Genomic DNA, 15,000 nt, shown 5'->3' on the forward strand with positions numbered 1-15,000 from the left:
CGCTCAGAACATATACGTTATAGAAAATAGATAACAAAAATAAACCCTTCATATCATCAGTATTTCAACAATTATTGATCTTTTGGACAAAGGTCTCTCAAGGTCATTTTGGATAGGTCAAGGTCACACAGAACACCTTGGGGAAAAGTCAGCATTTTTTTTTAACTGGAATTGATCATATCACAAATAGTAGGCAAAGGTCACTCAAAGCCATTTTGTAAAGTTAAAATCACTTATCTATGTAGCTTTTTCGGGAATTCTAAAGATATATGTATATTCTATGTAAAGAGAAAACTGATTGTATTGTTTTAAAAAGGTTACTTAAAATTCTACATATAATGTAAACAAATCGACTCCATCATTTTGTAATGCAAATCAAATATGTAATTAGTTGACTTTTCCCATTAGTTAACAATAGTAGTGATTGAGAAGATTATAAGCTTTGAAATTCTCATATAAAAGCAAAAACTCTCTCTCCCCCATGATTTAAAAAATGAGTCTGGGGATTTTTTTTTAGAAGCCCCCCCCCCCCCCCCCCCTTACGGATTAGGATTGTGATCGTTGTGTAAAATACCTTTTCGTTTTGCTTTCTTTTAAATTTGCTTATTCAAGAAATTTTGAGACTCCCCCCCCCCCCCCTCCTCCCCCCCCCCCCCCCCCCCCCCCCTGAAAAATGAGGATGTACATTGAGTTTGCAAATGCTCAATGCGTGCCAATCATAATTTTATTTTCATGGTGACTTAGCTTTTTTAGTTGGCACTAACGTACAGCACGTAAGTAACGTTTTTGGACGTTGCAACCGGAAGCGTTAAAGTTACGCCATGGTAACGTTGTTACGTTGTCACGGAGAAAGCGTCATGTTTTTGGCGTGCAACTTTCCAGCATCCGTTTCAACATGGTGAAAACGGAAAAACGTCTCTTATCCGACAATGATGACGTATCTGAGAATATCACAGTTACAAGTCGGGAATTCAGAAAAGATAGCTGGCAGTCATTTCTGATCTGTTTTGCCCTGTTGTTGAATAGAGCGTTTATCAACGGGGGTTCTTCATTCTTGGGGATTTTTTTCTCGTTGCCTTCGTTCAAGACATGAAGTCATCGACAGAGACTGCTGGTAAGGTGTTGTAATTCTTTGTATATTATAGTTCTAGAATGATAAAAAATTAACTACGCATTTGTTTAATCTCCATTGACGGAAAACCCGTGTATGGACTTCAGCAATTTACAAACATTCACCATATAATTTTCAAAGTTGAAAATGGGATTAGTTTTGAATTTCCAATATTTACTTTTCCACAATGTTTCGTTAGTAAAAATTCATTCATGCATTTTCATTTTTCGAGAGAAAAACAAACAAACAAACAAAAAACCAAAAAAACATTGTTTTTGTATCTCAGGTTCATATTCTGGAGTTTAATTCGGAAATGAATATGTTTGTATTGTTGTCTATTATACTGGGATGTACAATGTAGACGAGAATAGAAACGTGTTAGATTTTAGAATCACCTATAGAAAATAAATGTCCACAGGGGAATTAAAATTGCAGTAGCATTCTTAATAACCCTCGATAGTATTTTGTTAAAGTCCAATAGGGGATTTATTTTCGTTTAAGGATTTTTTAATGTCAATAAATATTCGCAAACACAAACAAATTCATCCGAATTTTTTGTTTGTTTGTTTTTTATTATCATTAATCTCAATAAGACTAAATTGGACAATTCTCGACGGTAGTTCTTTGATTTAATTTTAACCATGTTGTTAACGTGAAAGGAACCACCTTAAAATCACTTTTACAAAGATTTTGCATCTTCACTGTTGTTTCAAAGAAGAAAAGAACTATGTTCACTAACAATCTATTCTTTGTCCTAAAGTTGCCCATCATTCTAAACTACACAAATACACGTGTTTGTATAGTTGTTTTGTTTCGCAATGAACAAAAAAATTTAATATGTACATGTACAAAGCTACTGCATTACGACCCCCCCCCCCCCCCCCCCCCCGCATTCTTACAGCTGATCAAATTGTATTCTATCGCTATTTTGTTTCAGAAAAATTGTGGACAACAAATATTGACCACAATGAATACGAGAAATTAGTTTTGGGCGATGTATGATGCTTTAATATACATCTATGGGGGGGGGGGGGGGGGGGGGGGGGGGGGGGGGGGGGGGGGGGGTTCAACCTCTTACGAAAAAAAATAAATCTAAAATTCTTATGACTACATAGAAGAAAATCGTTAGCTGATATGTGAAATGCCTTAGGCTATTTAAGTTATAAATATGAAATAAATTCATTTGCTATTTGGATTATACATTGAAAGTAAATTCGCTATCTAGGATATACATGGGAAATAAATCCGCTACTTAAGATTTTAAATGGGAAATAAATTCGTTATTTAAGGTTTTACATTAGGAGATCAATTGTTATTTTGGTTACATAGGTAATAACTTCGTTATCTTGGTAATTGACAGGACAATTATCATCATGATCATGAATAGCCCTTGGGGTTCGTGATATTTAACTAATTAAACAGGTGACTAATTAGGCTGTGGGTTTCTTGTTTATAGTATTAGTGAATTAGAGTGTAAAAGTAAGCTTCAACTGATGAATAAACCATTGAACCCGTGTACTAAACGATGAACCAGTGCCACCCCCTTAAAAAATGTGAATTGTGAAGTCAACTTTTTATCCGCGGCTGCTTCTCTCCCCCACCCTTGAAAAACGATGATATATGCCTACTTCTTTCGTTAATCATACTGCATAGGAAAATTCATTCGTTATTTATGTTTCACATAGAACAAACTTTGCAGTGCCTAAATAAAGACCATCTTATACGTAATCCACCAACATGTTCTTGTTCTTCATCTTCTTTCAACTATAGTCCAGCTGGACATGTCATTACTGGTGGATATACAGGGTGATCCAAAACATATGTTACACTTTTAAACTGTTATAAAATATTTTAATACCTTAAGTTACAATGATGAAATTTACAACATATAACAAAAAGGATTTAAATTTTTTGTCAATGGATACATTTGTCACAGCTTCCTTATTAATCACCAAAAACTTTCTTCGGAATAACATATGTCATTTTACAACATATGTTCCAAATGACGTCCCTTTGTCTTTAGCATTATTTGAACACGATTTCTGAAGTTTTTTACCACAGCTTTACATGTATCAACAGAGATTGATCTTATTTCTCGTGTAATTGCTGTTTTTAAGTCTTCTGTTGTTTGTGGGGAAGGAGAGTACACTCTGTCTTTTAGATAACCCCACAAGAAGAAATCAAGGGGGTTCAGATCGGGGGAGTGCGGTGGCCAAACATTTGCGGTACGATAAGAAATGTATTGATCACCAAACGTGTTGTCAAGCCACTGAAGAACACAACCAGCAGTGTGTGGCGTAGCACCTTCTTGTTGAAACCACAATTATCGAAATTTACAACTTTTCGTCTAAGAGCTGGTAGAAATTTTGATTTCATTAACTTTAAGTATCGTTCAGAATTTACCGTCACTGCATCGCCTTCGGTGTCTTCGAAGAAAAAAGGGCCAATTATTCCGCTTGAATTTAATGCATTTCGCAAATTCTATGGTCGTTATAACGATCTAGTTCGTCAATACAACCTCGCATTGGGTCAAATGCTGTCTGACGTGTTTCATACCGATTCTTAAGGCGTTTTTGGCACACTGATTTGGACTACGGATAACTCCGTTTACCTGATCAGGATATAGGGCTCACGGTGGGTGTGACCGGTCAACAGGGGATGCTTTCTCCTCCTAGGCACCTGATCCGACCTCTGGTGTGTCCAGGGGTCCGTGTTTGCCCAACTATCTATTTTGTATTGCTTATAGGAGTTATGAGATTGATCACTGTTCGTCATCTTCACCTTGCATAGGGCATAAGAAGTGCAGAAACCAAAACACTCAGACATGGCAAATGTTTCTTGGAAGTTTGGGAAGGTTTCATTCTTAAGTTATACATTGGAACTACACAGGCTTATAGCAACCCCCCTCTCCCTTTTTAACAAGGATTCTTACGTGCAAAGTCCTTTTTTATGTAAATCGATTTTATTGACAGGTTTTCTCCTTTTGTTTAAGTTATAGTAGTAGTGAATGATAGTGAAAATGTAAGCTTGAACCGATGGATTGAACCCGTCAGTACAATCAACAGGCAGTCCCCCATTCCCTTAACAACTGAAGTTTAAGCATAACTACCCTTTTCCTTATTCTTATTCATTTTTTTTTCTTTGCGTGTTAAAAACTTTCAGACAATTATGAAGTTAACTTTTCCAAAATTTGTTACACATATTGAGACAAAACATATGTATATTTTCGACGTTTTGAAGTTTTTAGTTTATACGATCATGCAGGGTTTTGTCACACACTATTAGACATGTAGACTGTCATATATTATAAAGACTGTATGTGGGTTCTGGTGTCAGAAAGTAAAACACGTAATTCACAATACCCGTTCTCTTCACAGCGTGGATCGGATCTGTAACGTACGGACTATCAAAGTTCTTTGGACCAATAGCCAGTGCCTTGGTCAACAGTTTCGGAGAGCGTGTGGTTCTGGTTGCCGGCGGACTGCTGTGTGCTGTAGCGATATTTAGCTCCTCGTTTGTGTCCCACCTAAACCAAATGTTTGGCACTTTCTCCGTCATATACGGGATCGGGGCTTGTATGTCCATCAGCCCCACGATGACCATAGCCCCTAAGTACTTTGACAAATACATGACACTGGCCGTAGGTCTAATGACTGCCGGAAGTAGCCTCGGGACGTTGGTGATGGCGCCCCTTTCTCAAACACTGATTGACGCCATCGGTTGGAGAAGGACGTTCCGCTGTTTTGCTGGTACCTGCCTCTTCAGTGCGCTGTGTTGCTGTCTGGTTAGACCCCTGCCGTCCTCCTCTCAGGATATACCTCTAGAGGCGATCAAACGATCTTCAGTCAAGAATCTGATGCAGGACCTGAAGCTGTGGAAGAACAGGGTATTTGTCGTCTGGACGTGCGCCATTGCCTGTGTAATGTTTGGTTATTACATCCCATACGTTCATTTGGTAAGTTCTCTACAAATCCTTTAAATACGGTAAGAATATAGTAGTAGCAAAACCGTGTTTTAAATTTCATAATTTTTTGTCAAGGACGCGTGCACCATCGCTTCACTCAGTTTGTTTGATCCATCGCATTATCAGAAGATGTACAATTATTGACTTTTGATGAGGGTAACATCTAGATTTATTAACTGCAAGGAAAGTAATTGGTTGGTTGGTTGTATATTGTTTAACGTCCAGCTCGGGGAATTTTTCATTCATATAAAGACGTCACAATTGCCGGTGAATGGCTGCAAAATTTAGGACTATGCTCGGCCCTTGTGGTCATTGAGCAGGGAGGGGTCTTTATCGTGTCACACCTGCTGTGACACCGGACCTCGGTTTCTGCGGTCTCATCCGAAGGACCGCCCCCATTTAGTCGCCTCTTACGACAAGTGAGGGATACTGAGGACCTATTCTAACCCGAATATGGTTACCAAAGAGCGTCATCGCATCCAGCACGCGTGACGTCACACTGACAGCTGCAGTCTAATCTCGACGATTCAATGTATATGTCGGATTTTAAGTTAGGGGCCGGTGTGTTGTTTTAGCAAATCAGGAGAGAGAGAGAGAGAGATTTCAGTCATATCTTTCAATCCTAGGTTATTTTCAGTTACAAGAACAGTTCGGTTCGCCATGTCCTATTTTTGCACACCTTAATTTGAATTTACTTTTCCAGGTTTCGTATGCACAGACGGTCGGAATTCCTCCCGAGAAAGGCACGGTGATAATCATGGTACTCGGGATAACCACGGCCGTAGGGCGCATCGTGTTTGGTAAGATAGCGGGGGTCGGGGTCCTGAACAGGCTTCACATGCACCAACTGTCAATGGTGGTCAGCGGAACAGCGGTGATGCTGCTCCCGTTGATCCGCTCCTTTACCGGGATCATTATCTACGTCATCATTATCGGTATGGTGGACGGTTGTTACGTGGTCCTGCTATCGGTTCTGACGGTGTCTTTGATGGCGGGAGAGAATTCAGTGACCGCCTGGGGATTTCTGATCGGTGCGTGCTCTGTAACCTTCACGCTTGGTCCGCCAATTGCCGGTATGTAAGCATGTTTATGATTGACTTTTAGTAAAGCACCAAGCTGTATATATTAATTAATTAAACACCATTGTTGAAAATGTCATGCCCGTAGATTTGACGCAATATTCAGATTGAAACTGAAATGCTGGAAACATTTCATCATGAATGACGTAGAGGTTGCTGAAAACGGTATTTGATAGTAGATAAACTTAAAAATATAATTTTAAAGGGGCATTAGCTGTGAAAGTGTTGGCAACCATTTTTTCGCAAAATCTCTCAATGGCATAGGAATATACATTTATTTTGTACAAAAACAAGAGAAACCTAATAAAACTACGTTAGATAACCGCTTTTAGTGTAAAGAAATATATAAGGAAGAATTAATGTCTTGCAAGACAATAATTTTAAAATCATTTAATTGCCAAAATTACACATTCATGTGCCTGCTTTGAGGTTAAACAGTGTTTAAAAAAAATCAATACTGGTGCTATTACTAAAATATATAATGTAGAGCAATTTTCATTGAATTCAATTTTTCGTGAGAAAATGACAGCTATAATACCCCTTTAAGAAATTTAATTTTTCAAAATACATGAGTATAAACAGCAACAGTCAGCATACGTCATGAGGCGTGACATCATTTCATGAAAAGCATGCTGGCGTGAAACTTTGCTGCTCATGCTCTAATGAAAATTTATTTTCTATGTTTATATTTTTCTTTCATTTCCGGCGGAATTCCCACTAATCGTACTATATTTATCAAGATTCATACGCACATTGTTCACATTCATGAGGAAATGTCTTACCATTTCAATACTTATCATTTCCATTAGTGGAACTCTTCAAATTAAAGGCGCGTAAAGTCGTGCTACCGGGACAACATAATGTAAACACATTACTTAGGCATACGTAATATACATTATGGTATCGAATACATATTATAACCGACTGCAAACCACAACACTGATTAAAATTCTAAAGTCAAATTTAGGAATTGAATATTCTTACAAGAAAACTGACGGACTTATTTAACTATGTGAGGGAGAGAAGCTACTAAATTTGCCAAATCTGACCGATATAAAGCATCAATCGCAAGAAGAACTGTGAAGGGAAAAACCTATATGCACATCCAACACAAGAACTTTTCTTGTAATTAATGGGATTAATATGTTTTTAAAGTTATTCTGTCAGACTATGAAGACATTCTATTTTATCATACAATTAGGACAGGTTCATATGGCATGGACTTTGTAATCATACACGTACACCCCCCCCCCCCTTCAATTCCCATATTTTAGAACAAGTTATATATATTCCAAACTGCATTTTTTGTTAGACGTTTATAACACTAATTAACACAACTAATGCGTTTCCAAACTGCATCGAAGCTATTTTGAAAATTACAAAATATTGATGGACTTAGGACAGAAAACATCGTTGTTTGGATTTTTTAAAATAGGTGTGGTGGAGTTTAAAAAACATGTAACATCTTTAATAAAATAGTGTTAGAATATTTAAAAAATGCAGTTTGACCAATGGTTATTTTATTTAAAAATACAACATGTATTTTAACTCTTAAAAAAAAGGGGGGGGGGTGGGTGGGGGGTGGGGGGTGCTATGAACGTTTTGTTTATGTCCCAGTAATCTCGCACTTTCTCGCGAGATTTGTGCATTTTCTTACCAATGACGCACAAGAGTCATCAAAGCACGATAACTCTAACGAGCTGGTAATGAGAAGAATTGGTAAAGATATCGAAGATAAAAACATAATCATGAAAATATTTGAAGTTGATCGTCGTATTTAAATGTTACAGGTGCTCTGTTTGACAAGTTAGGATCCTATGACGTAGCCTTTCACTGCGCAGGCATTCCCCTCATCAGCGGCGCAATCATCTTGTTCTTCATCCCGTGGGCACAGCGGACATCGCGCTCCAATAACGCCATGGTCGTAGTCAGCAACATGGAGTGTGCAGATCGTGAAAACTACGACTTCGCAGACGATTTGATAGAGGAGGCGAAGAGCTTCGAGAGACGGTCGGGAAACGAAACCGATGTTGATGATATTAAACTTAATTTTCCCGCCAATAGGAAATCACCCAGCAGACGATACCGCGATCAGTGTACGTCTACATCACCAGATAATATTCAGCATGTCCCGCAGGACCTCACCGAGGCTATTTCCATGTTGCAGGAGAATGCTCGCCTCATTTCTGAAATGTTGGCGAACTCCAATCCCCAACCAAGAACCGAAGTGGCATCGAGTGAGAGGAGGAGTGCCAAGTCTCGAAGTGAAATGGTTCAGGTTAGTTAATTTTACCATTCATGACCATGCAGTTTCATTTTAAGATACAATTGGAAATGAATCCTTTCCTATTAGTCATTACTGTAGCTCAGTGTTAATGAATCCTTTCCTATTAATTACTGCTCTAGCCCACTGTTATGGAAGTTCACCCACAGAAGATGATAAGCATCATGTCCATTCCTGGAGGTCTTACAATAAGTCACTGGGAGCCGACAGTTCCCAATCCATCAGACTCCATCAGTAACCCACCATCCATGTTAGCATCCCAAAGCCTTCTGCAGAATACACAATCCTTCCATTCCAGAAATCAATCAGATTACATGGGCTCTCTAGGTACCCACACTGGCAGTCCAGGACAGAACATGGGCATCATAGTGTCACCCAGTGAGAGGACCCAGATCAGCAGTTCAGGACAGAACATCATTGTGTCACCCAGTGAGAGGACCCAGAATCCCTATCTTTATATACCAACCATATCTGTTCAAAACTTGAGTGTCTCATCAACTCAAATGGATGCATCAACCCATGATAAAGTTCACATGGACCAGTCCAAGGTTCACAAAGAAGACAGGGTCTCAGGGTCCACTTCTACCAAGTTCCTCTCCCCTCCTCATCAGCAGATCCAAAGTCCCAAACAAAGCCCCACCGCTGGTCTTTCCCCGAGAGCAAAAGTTATGTCCCCTGTGTTGTGTGCAATACCTGAAATAATGAATGGGCAATCAGTCAGTATCCCCCAGTCTGAAGTATCTGGGGCCAACTGTCCTCCAATAGTGGACAATGACGCAGAGAAATGGATTAATAATGACTCACACCCGTATCTGACACACAGGAGTGACTCCGGGGGGTCACTAGTCTCGGGCAGCATGCAGAGTTCATCAAGAGTAGGAGTTCAGTCGGACACCAGTCTATCTGCTAAAGAGTCCAACAGTTCCAGTTCACACACAGAAATCGATGTATTCAAACATCTGTTTGATGACCACGATGAACTTAACGCGTAGTATTGAATCACACTTGTATAAATTCTTGGCAATGATCTTGAAAAGTATACATACACAGTAATAAACTGTTAATCCATTTCTCGTTTTGTTCAATTAATTACAGGAAAAAAGATCTCGCCTCAAATTTTAATATATGAACACAAAATTCTTAATAAACAAATCCAAATATATATATACCACACATTCATCAATATTTTTTTACATTCTTAAAATGTAAGCACATGAGGTAATAGAGAAAAATGGTGAAACCTAGAAATGTACGAGCCAGCAACGCACTGAGTAAAATATCACAAATACAGAGTAAAAAATCAAAAAACATAAAAATAGTAACAAACTATAAAATAAATAATCCAGCCTATATACATGTAATTGTCTATATCGCTTTCTTTAATCTGTATGAGAGTGTGAGTAAAAGGTGTATATGTATTTGTTGAAAATGATAAAAAAAAAAAAAAAAAAAAATAAAAAAAAATAATCCAGCCTAGGGAGGCCCGGTACTATGATTCAAAATGAGTTTTCTAAAACAATAAACTCATGTCTTGATATGTCATCCTCTGATAATGAAATGATGCAACAAATACAAAGATAGGGTATTCATAATAATTGTTTTTGTGAGAGAAAAAAATCTAAACACACACTGTAAATAGGAATAGATCACCCGCTAAAACTCTTCTCTATGTGCAGTGTATTGAGATTCCTTAAATGAAAATAAAAATTCTATCTAGCATGCTGTATACATGAACAGGGAAATTTGCATCCCCTTTTATTTTCGCCCAATTCACTCGCATCATAAGTTGGGGAATTTAAAACTGGGCTAATACCAATTTATTCATTATAGGATCAAACATTCTTTTTGAAGAATTTATCGATGTGTAAACTCCGGACATTTTACTCACAAACTGAATAAAAGTGCGAAAGCACTTTTATGTTAAGTTTGTGAGTAAAATGGCCGGAGTTTACACATCGATAAATTCTTCAAAAAGAATGTTTGATTCTTATAATTCCAATTCATTCACTTCATTAACAATTGCAAAAATTTGAATAGTTTCCCCGCACTATGTTATTTGTTTTCAGGCGTGTATGAATACATCGCGTTTTCGGATTTATTGATGTATAAACTCTTGTTCAGCTTTATTTTTGTCCAATCAAAACACTTGTAATAAATAACATTGGAATTCTTGGTGTTATGCGACACAAAATGGCTTTTTGGGAAATTCAAAATGGGGTGCAATCTTTTCCTGGAGTGTATAGGTACAAATTACATGGGGAAAAATATCCCTGTACATGTATATACTTCAGTAAAACCCTAAATAAGGTTAAATTCAATGAAAAGTGACAATTATTCAGTAAAATATATCCTTATGGTAAATTTTGTTCGTGTAAAGTGAATGGCATCATGAGTTAAAATTTCCAGGGAGACGGTGGAGAAAGAGAAAACTACATGCATAAAGTATGCCATAAAGAATATTTTTGCTTCATGTAGTTCTAATATCATTGTGCACAACATACATGTAAATAACAACATAAATAACTTGTCAAGTTGAAATTTGGATTTCTGTTAAAAAAAGAGATCATTATCTAATGTTAATGTAATCATACAGGTCTGGGTTTTTTTAATGTTTAGTAAACTTAATACACAAAAACATGTATCACCGGTACATCTTCGGACAGTGAATTGGTTTGTGTAGGTCATCACAAAATATCCAGTCATTGTCAGTATTTTACCTGTGTACAGAATTTAATCCAGAAATCACTACAAAATAAATAGTGTATATGTGTCTGGAAGTTATTAACCAGTCAGTAAATTATGGGGATGGGGGTGGGTGGGGGGTTTCTATCACCATCTACTGTACTGGACATCTCATTTTCAGATCCAAGAAATTAACACAACTTACAAAATCTTGTACGTCATTTTGTACATTTCTCCACAATAAAACATATTAACTTACTAGCAAATCTAGATATTCCATGAGTTTACACAAACTATTTCACTTCCATGCCTGCAAGGCTAATGATAGATTCTCTTTATCCTCCATGTGTCTCTAGCTGAGTTTGTTTTTTCACCGTCTCTTAATCCTCTACCTGTCTGTTAGTATTCGTTTTTCACTGAAGAAAGACCTTCTTTGCCGAAGCGATGGTGGCCCGACACATGGGACAAGTCCTGATTGTCCTCGCACACTCCTCACAGCACAGTAGATGGCCACAGGGCAGGAACACGGTGTTAAAGCTGGCATCAAAGCAGATTTTACAGCTCGGATCAAAGGATTGTGTAGATCCTTTCAGGCATTTCATGTCTAAAGTACAACACATGTTCTGTTTTTATACATTATGGCATCACAAAGTTTAACTATATACAACTCACAAATTGAACTTAGGATCCTCTTGACATTTCTTGAAATATGAGAAAATTGTTCATTGTGATTGTATCACGGATATCTTATACACTATATTCATTCCTTATAATTATAATTTGTAAAAAAGAAATACGTATAGATCTACATGTTCTGATTAACTTTCTATACAAAGCAAGCTTTGTGATTGAAGATACAGTGTATAGAGGATTTCCCATGGTTTGTGGTTTGATGATGCATATTCAACGAATTGTGCGTTTTCTATCCCCGAGTTTTGGCAAGAGGTTAGAAAACACACAAGTTTAACATAAATCATATCATATCACAAACTATGGGAGATTCTTTTTTCACATGTAAATACCCCCTCCCCCCCTCCCTTCCGGTTATTATTTATGTCATTGCATTGTTGGGAATAATGCTACCTGACATTTTATGAATAAACTACATAAAATTAAAGTTTGTGATGTCAAAATTGGTGTAGGAAAACATGGTATAATGATTAGAATATGGGTGATATTCACTGGATAAAGTAGTAAACATGTGATAATTAAATATAAATATTGAAATAAAAATGATAGTAATTGGTGAGTATGAATATTTTCATAATATACAATGTACATGTACTGTTTACACAAGATATCTGCTAACGATCACTTTCAATATAAATTGACACACTTTTTAGCTCAACTGAGTCATAATCTTATTTCTAACCCCATGGGCCTGTTTTCCACTAAAACTTGACACAAAAGTTCAAGTTTGTTTAAATAAAGGGTTATGCCCTTTTCAAAGGTGATTCTTGCTTCCACTAATGAGATGGGAAATCAGCTGATTTAATGTGACCTGTGGTCTCTTGTTTCCTTTAATGATTTATGATGTATGCCACATTTACGCTTTTACCTACCCAGATCTCTGTCTGTCTGTGACAGTACAACTTCCTCTGTTTTGGTTTCCCCTAAATCCAGGATAGCCTTGACTAAAGTTTCTACATCAAATGTTCCTCCTGTGAAAGACATTGACTTTGAAAATTGGTGAATGTTGTAAGAGGTATCTTTATATACAATATTGTAAGGGGGCCATTTATATATAATGTTGTAAGGGGGCCATTTATATACAATGTTGTAAGGGGTCTGTTTATATACAATGTTGTAAGGGGTCCGTTTATACATGTATACAATGTTGTTAAGGTTCTATTTATATACAATGTTGTAAGGGGTCCATTTATATACAATGTTGTAAGGGGTCCGTTTATATACTACGTTGTAAGGGGGCCATTTATATACAATGTTGTAAGGGGTCCGTTTATATACAATGTTGTGAGGGGTCCATTTATATACAATGTTGTAAGAGGTCCGTTTATATACAATGTTGTAAGGGGTCCGTTTATATACAATGTTGTAAGGGTTCCGTTTATATACAATGTTGTAAGGGGTCCATTTATATACAATGTTATAAGGGGGCATTTCACTGTATGTCTGTGTTTTTCATCATTTGGATTACTTATATTACATACCTGTTACAAATTCTTTTAAAAAGGTGAAATAAAGCTTTAATAACTTAATCTCCTTGAGGGAATTTTGACTCCATTTTGGGAATTTTTGTGAGGGGAAACTACCAGAACAAAATAAGAATTTTATGTATGAAAACACTGCGGTGTTTATTTTGTATATTCTCTGTCAGTTCTTGTTGCTAAGGAAAGGTGTTACAGTTTTAACTGATGCTCTTACCGAGGCATTGTATTCTGTGAAAGAAGAAAAATGAATGACCTACCACACTTTTTTGCTGCTTTGCTGATTATTTCTGAAGAAAATCCAATTTTTTTGGCCAAATCTTCTGGGGAGGATGTCTCTTGTATGGGGAATTCTAAACAAATGAAATAATGAGATATCAATTAGCAAGGCTGTGTCCTCCATTTTACACGACACCACTAAAATCCCCCTCCTCAAATAAACAATTGTAAAGGTAAGTACTGGAATAAACATTAAAGAAATCAATAATTATATATATCTGATCCAAAGAATGTTGTCTTGATAAGACAAATTTTCACACCTAATGCATCGTGCATTTGATGCTTCTATGTTAATTTTCATCTTTGTAGGTATTTTATTTACACAAACTTGCCCACTGCATGCATGCAGAATTCATGTAATTATTTGGTTACGTAAAATCTATTCACTCTTCAAACTCCCTCCATTGTCTCAATTCTTGTCATGGTGACAGAAAGGTGAAGATAACGAACAGTGATCAATCTCATAACTCCTATACGTAATACAAAATAGAGAGTTGGGCAAACACGGACCCCTGGATATACCAGAAGTGGGATCAGGTGCCTAGAAGGAGTAAGCATCCCCTGTTGACCAGTCATACCCGCTGTGAGCCCTAAATCTTGATCAGGTAAACGGAGTTATCCGTAGTCAAATTCAGTGTGCCAAAAACGGCCTAACAATTGGCATGAAACATGTCAGACAGCATTTGACCCAATGATAGGTCATATTGGCAAACTAGATTGGTGTAACGACCATGGATGATGCAGCAATTGAAAGTATGCAGGACTAATAGTTATATGTAAAATCTTAACTTGTAAATATGTGATTACCCTCTTCTATTATTAATTAATATTAATTACTAATTTCTGTTTCTCTAGCTTTGGTTATGACTTTGCCTATTATTAAACAGTCAACCTGATTAATGAACTAGCTGTTACAGGGTTGAAGCATCTCAATGTTCAAACATTCAAGTGATCAAGATGTTGCTCTTACCCAATGACAGTTTTATTTTTAATGTGGCTGGGTTTAGTTACATTACAGAGGACAATTTACTGGAAGCTTTATAAAAATAAAATAACTATATGCTGTTTATATTGTTACAAAATTATATAAAAAGAATTTTGATGAATTGCATGTTTTTGTTATTACTGCATTGAAGAATTACATAGTAGGTTAGGTATTAAAAGACTCACTGCTAGACTTCTTGTGAAATAGTCAACTGTTGTCCCTTGGTAAGGGAGACAATCTGGGAAACGTTTGCCCAAGGCTGAAGGCAACAGTTTCCCAGTGAGGTAATCTCCCGAACCTCAGAACGATCTGCAAGAAGTCGTGCAATAAGTGCATAATACCATTAGCAATATCATCTCCTCAGGTTGGTAAGGTTGAAACATTTAATAAAATTTGTAAATGTTTAAACAATTTGTAATACATGTATTTAAATGACAAAACTGAACGG

General features: G+C 36.9%; 2 protein-coding genes across 2 annotated transcripts in view; one reads left to right on the forward strand and one right to left on the reverse strand.

The window, feature by feature from the left end:
• The first annotated feature begins 824 nt into the window (after nt 1-824).
• Nucleotides 825-9,507, forward strand: LOC125675216 (monocarboxylate transporter 2-like). The gene is given in 7 exon segments (XM_048912733.2): nt 825-1,039; nt 1,041-1,061; nt 1,063-1,114; nt 4,489-5,066; nt 5,779-6,148; nt 7,945-8,432; nt 8,561-9,507. Coding segments are annotated over 7 exon segments (2,523 nt in total). The 5' UTR covers nt 825-895; the 3' UTR covers nt 9,431-9,507.
• Nucleotides 9,508-9,542: 35 nt separating this feature from the next.
• The window catches only part of LOC125675217 (baculoviral IAP repeat-containing protein 7-A-like), a 16,115-nt gene continuing 10,657 nt past the window's right edge, over nt 9,543-15,000 (reverse strand). The window contains exons 5-7 of the mRNA XM_056160233.1: nt 13,549-13,641; nt 12,683-12,781; nt 9,543-11,724 (exon numbers count right to left, since the gene is read on the reverse strand). Of these exons, the coding sequence (XP_056016208.1) occupies nt 11,534-11,724; nt 12,683-12,781; nt 13,549-13,641 (383 nt within the window). The 3' untranslated portion in view covers nt 9,543-11,533. The remainder of the gene's footprint in view (nt 11,725-12,682; nt 12,782-13,548; nt 13,642-15,000) is intronic.

This window comes from Ostrea edulis, chromosome 3 (assembly GCF_947568905.1).
Source record: "Ostrea edulis chromosome 3, xbOstEdul1.1, whole genome shotgun sequence".
Classification (NCBI taxonomy): Eukaryota; Metazoa; Mollusca; class Bivalvia; order Ostreida; family Ostreidae; genus Ostrea; species Ostrea edulis.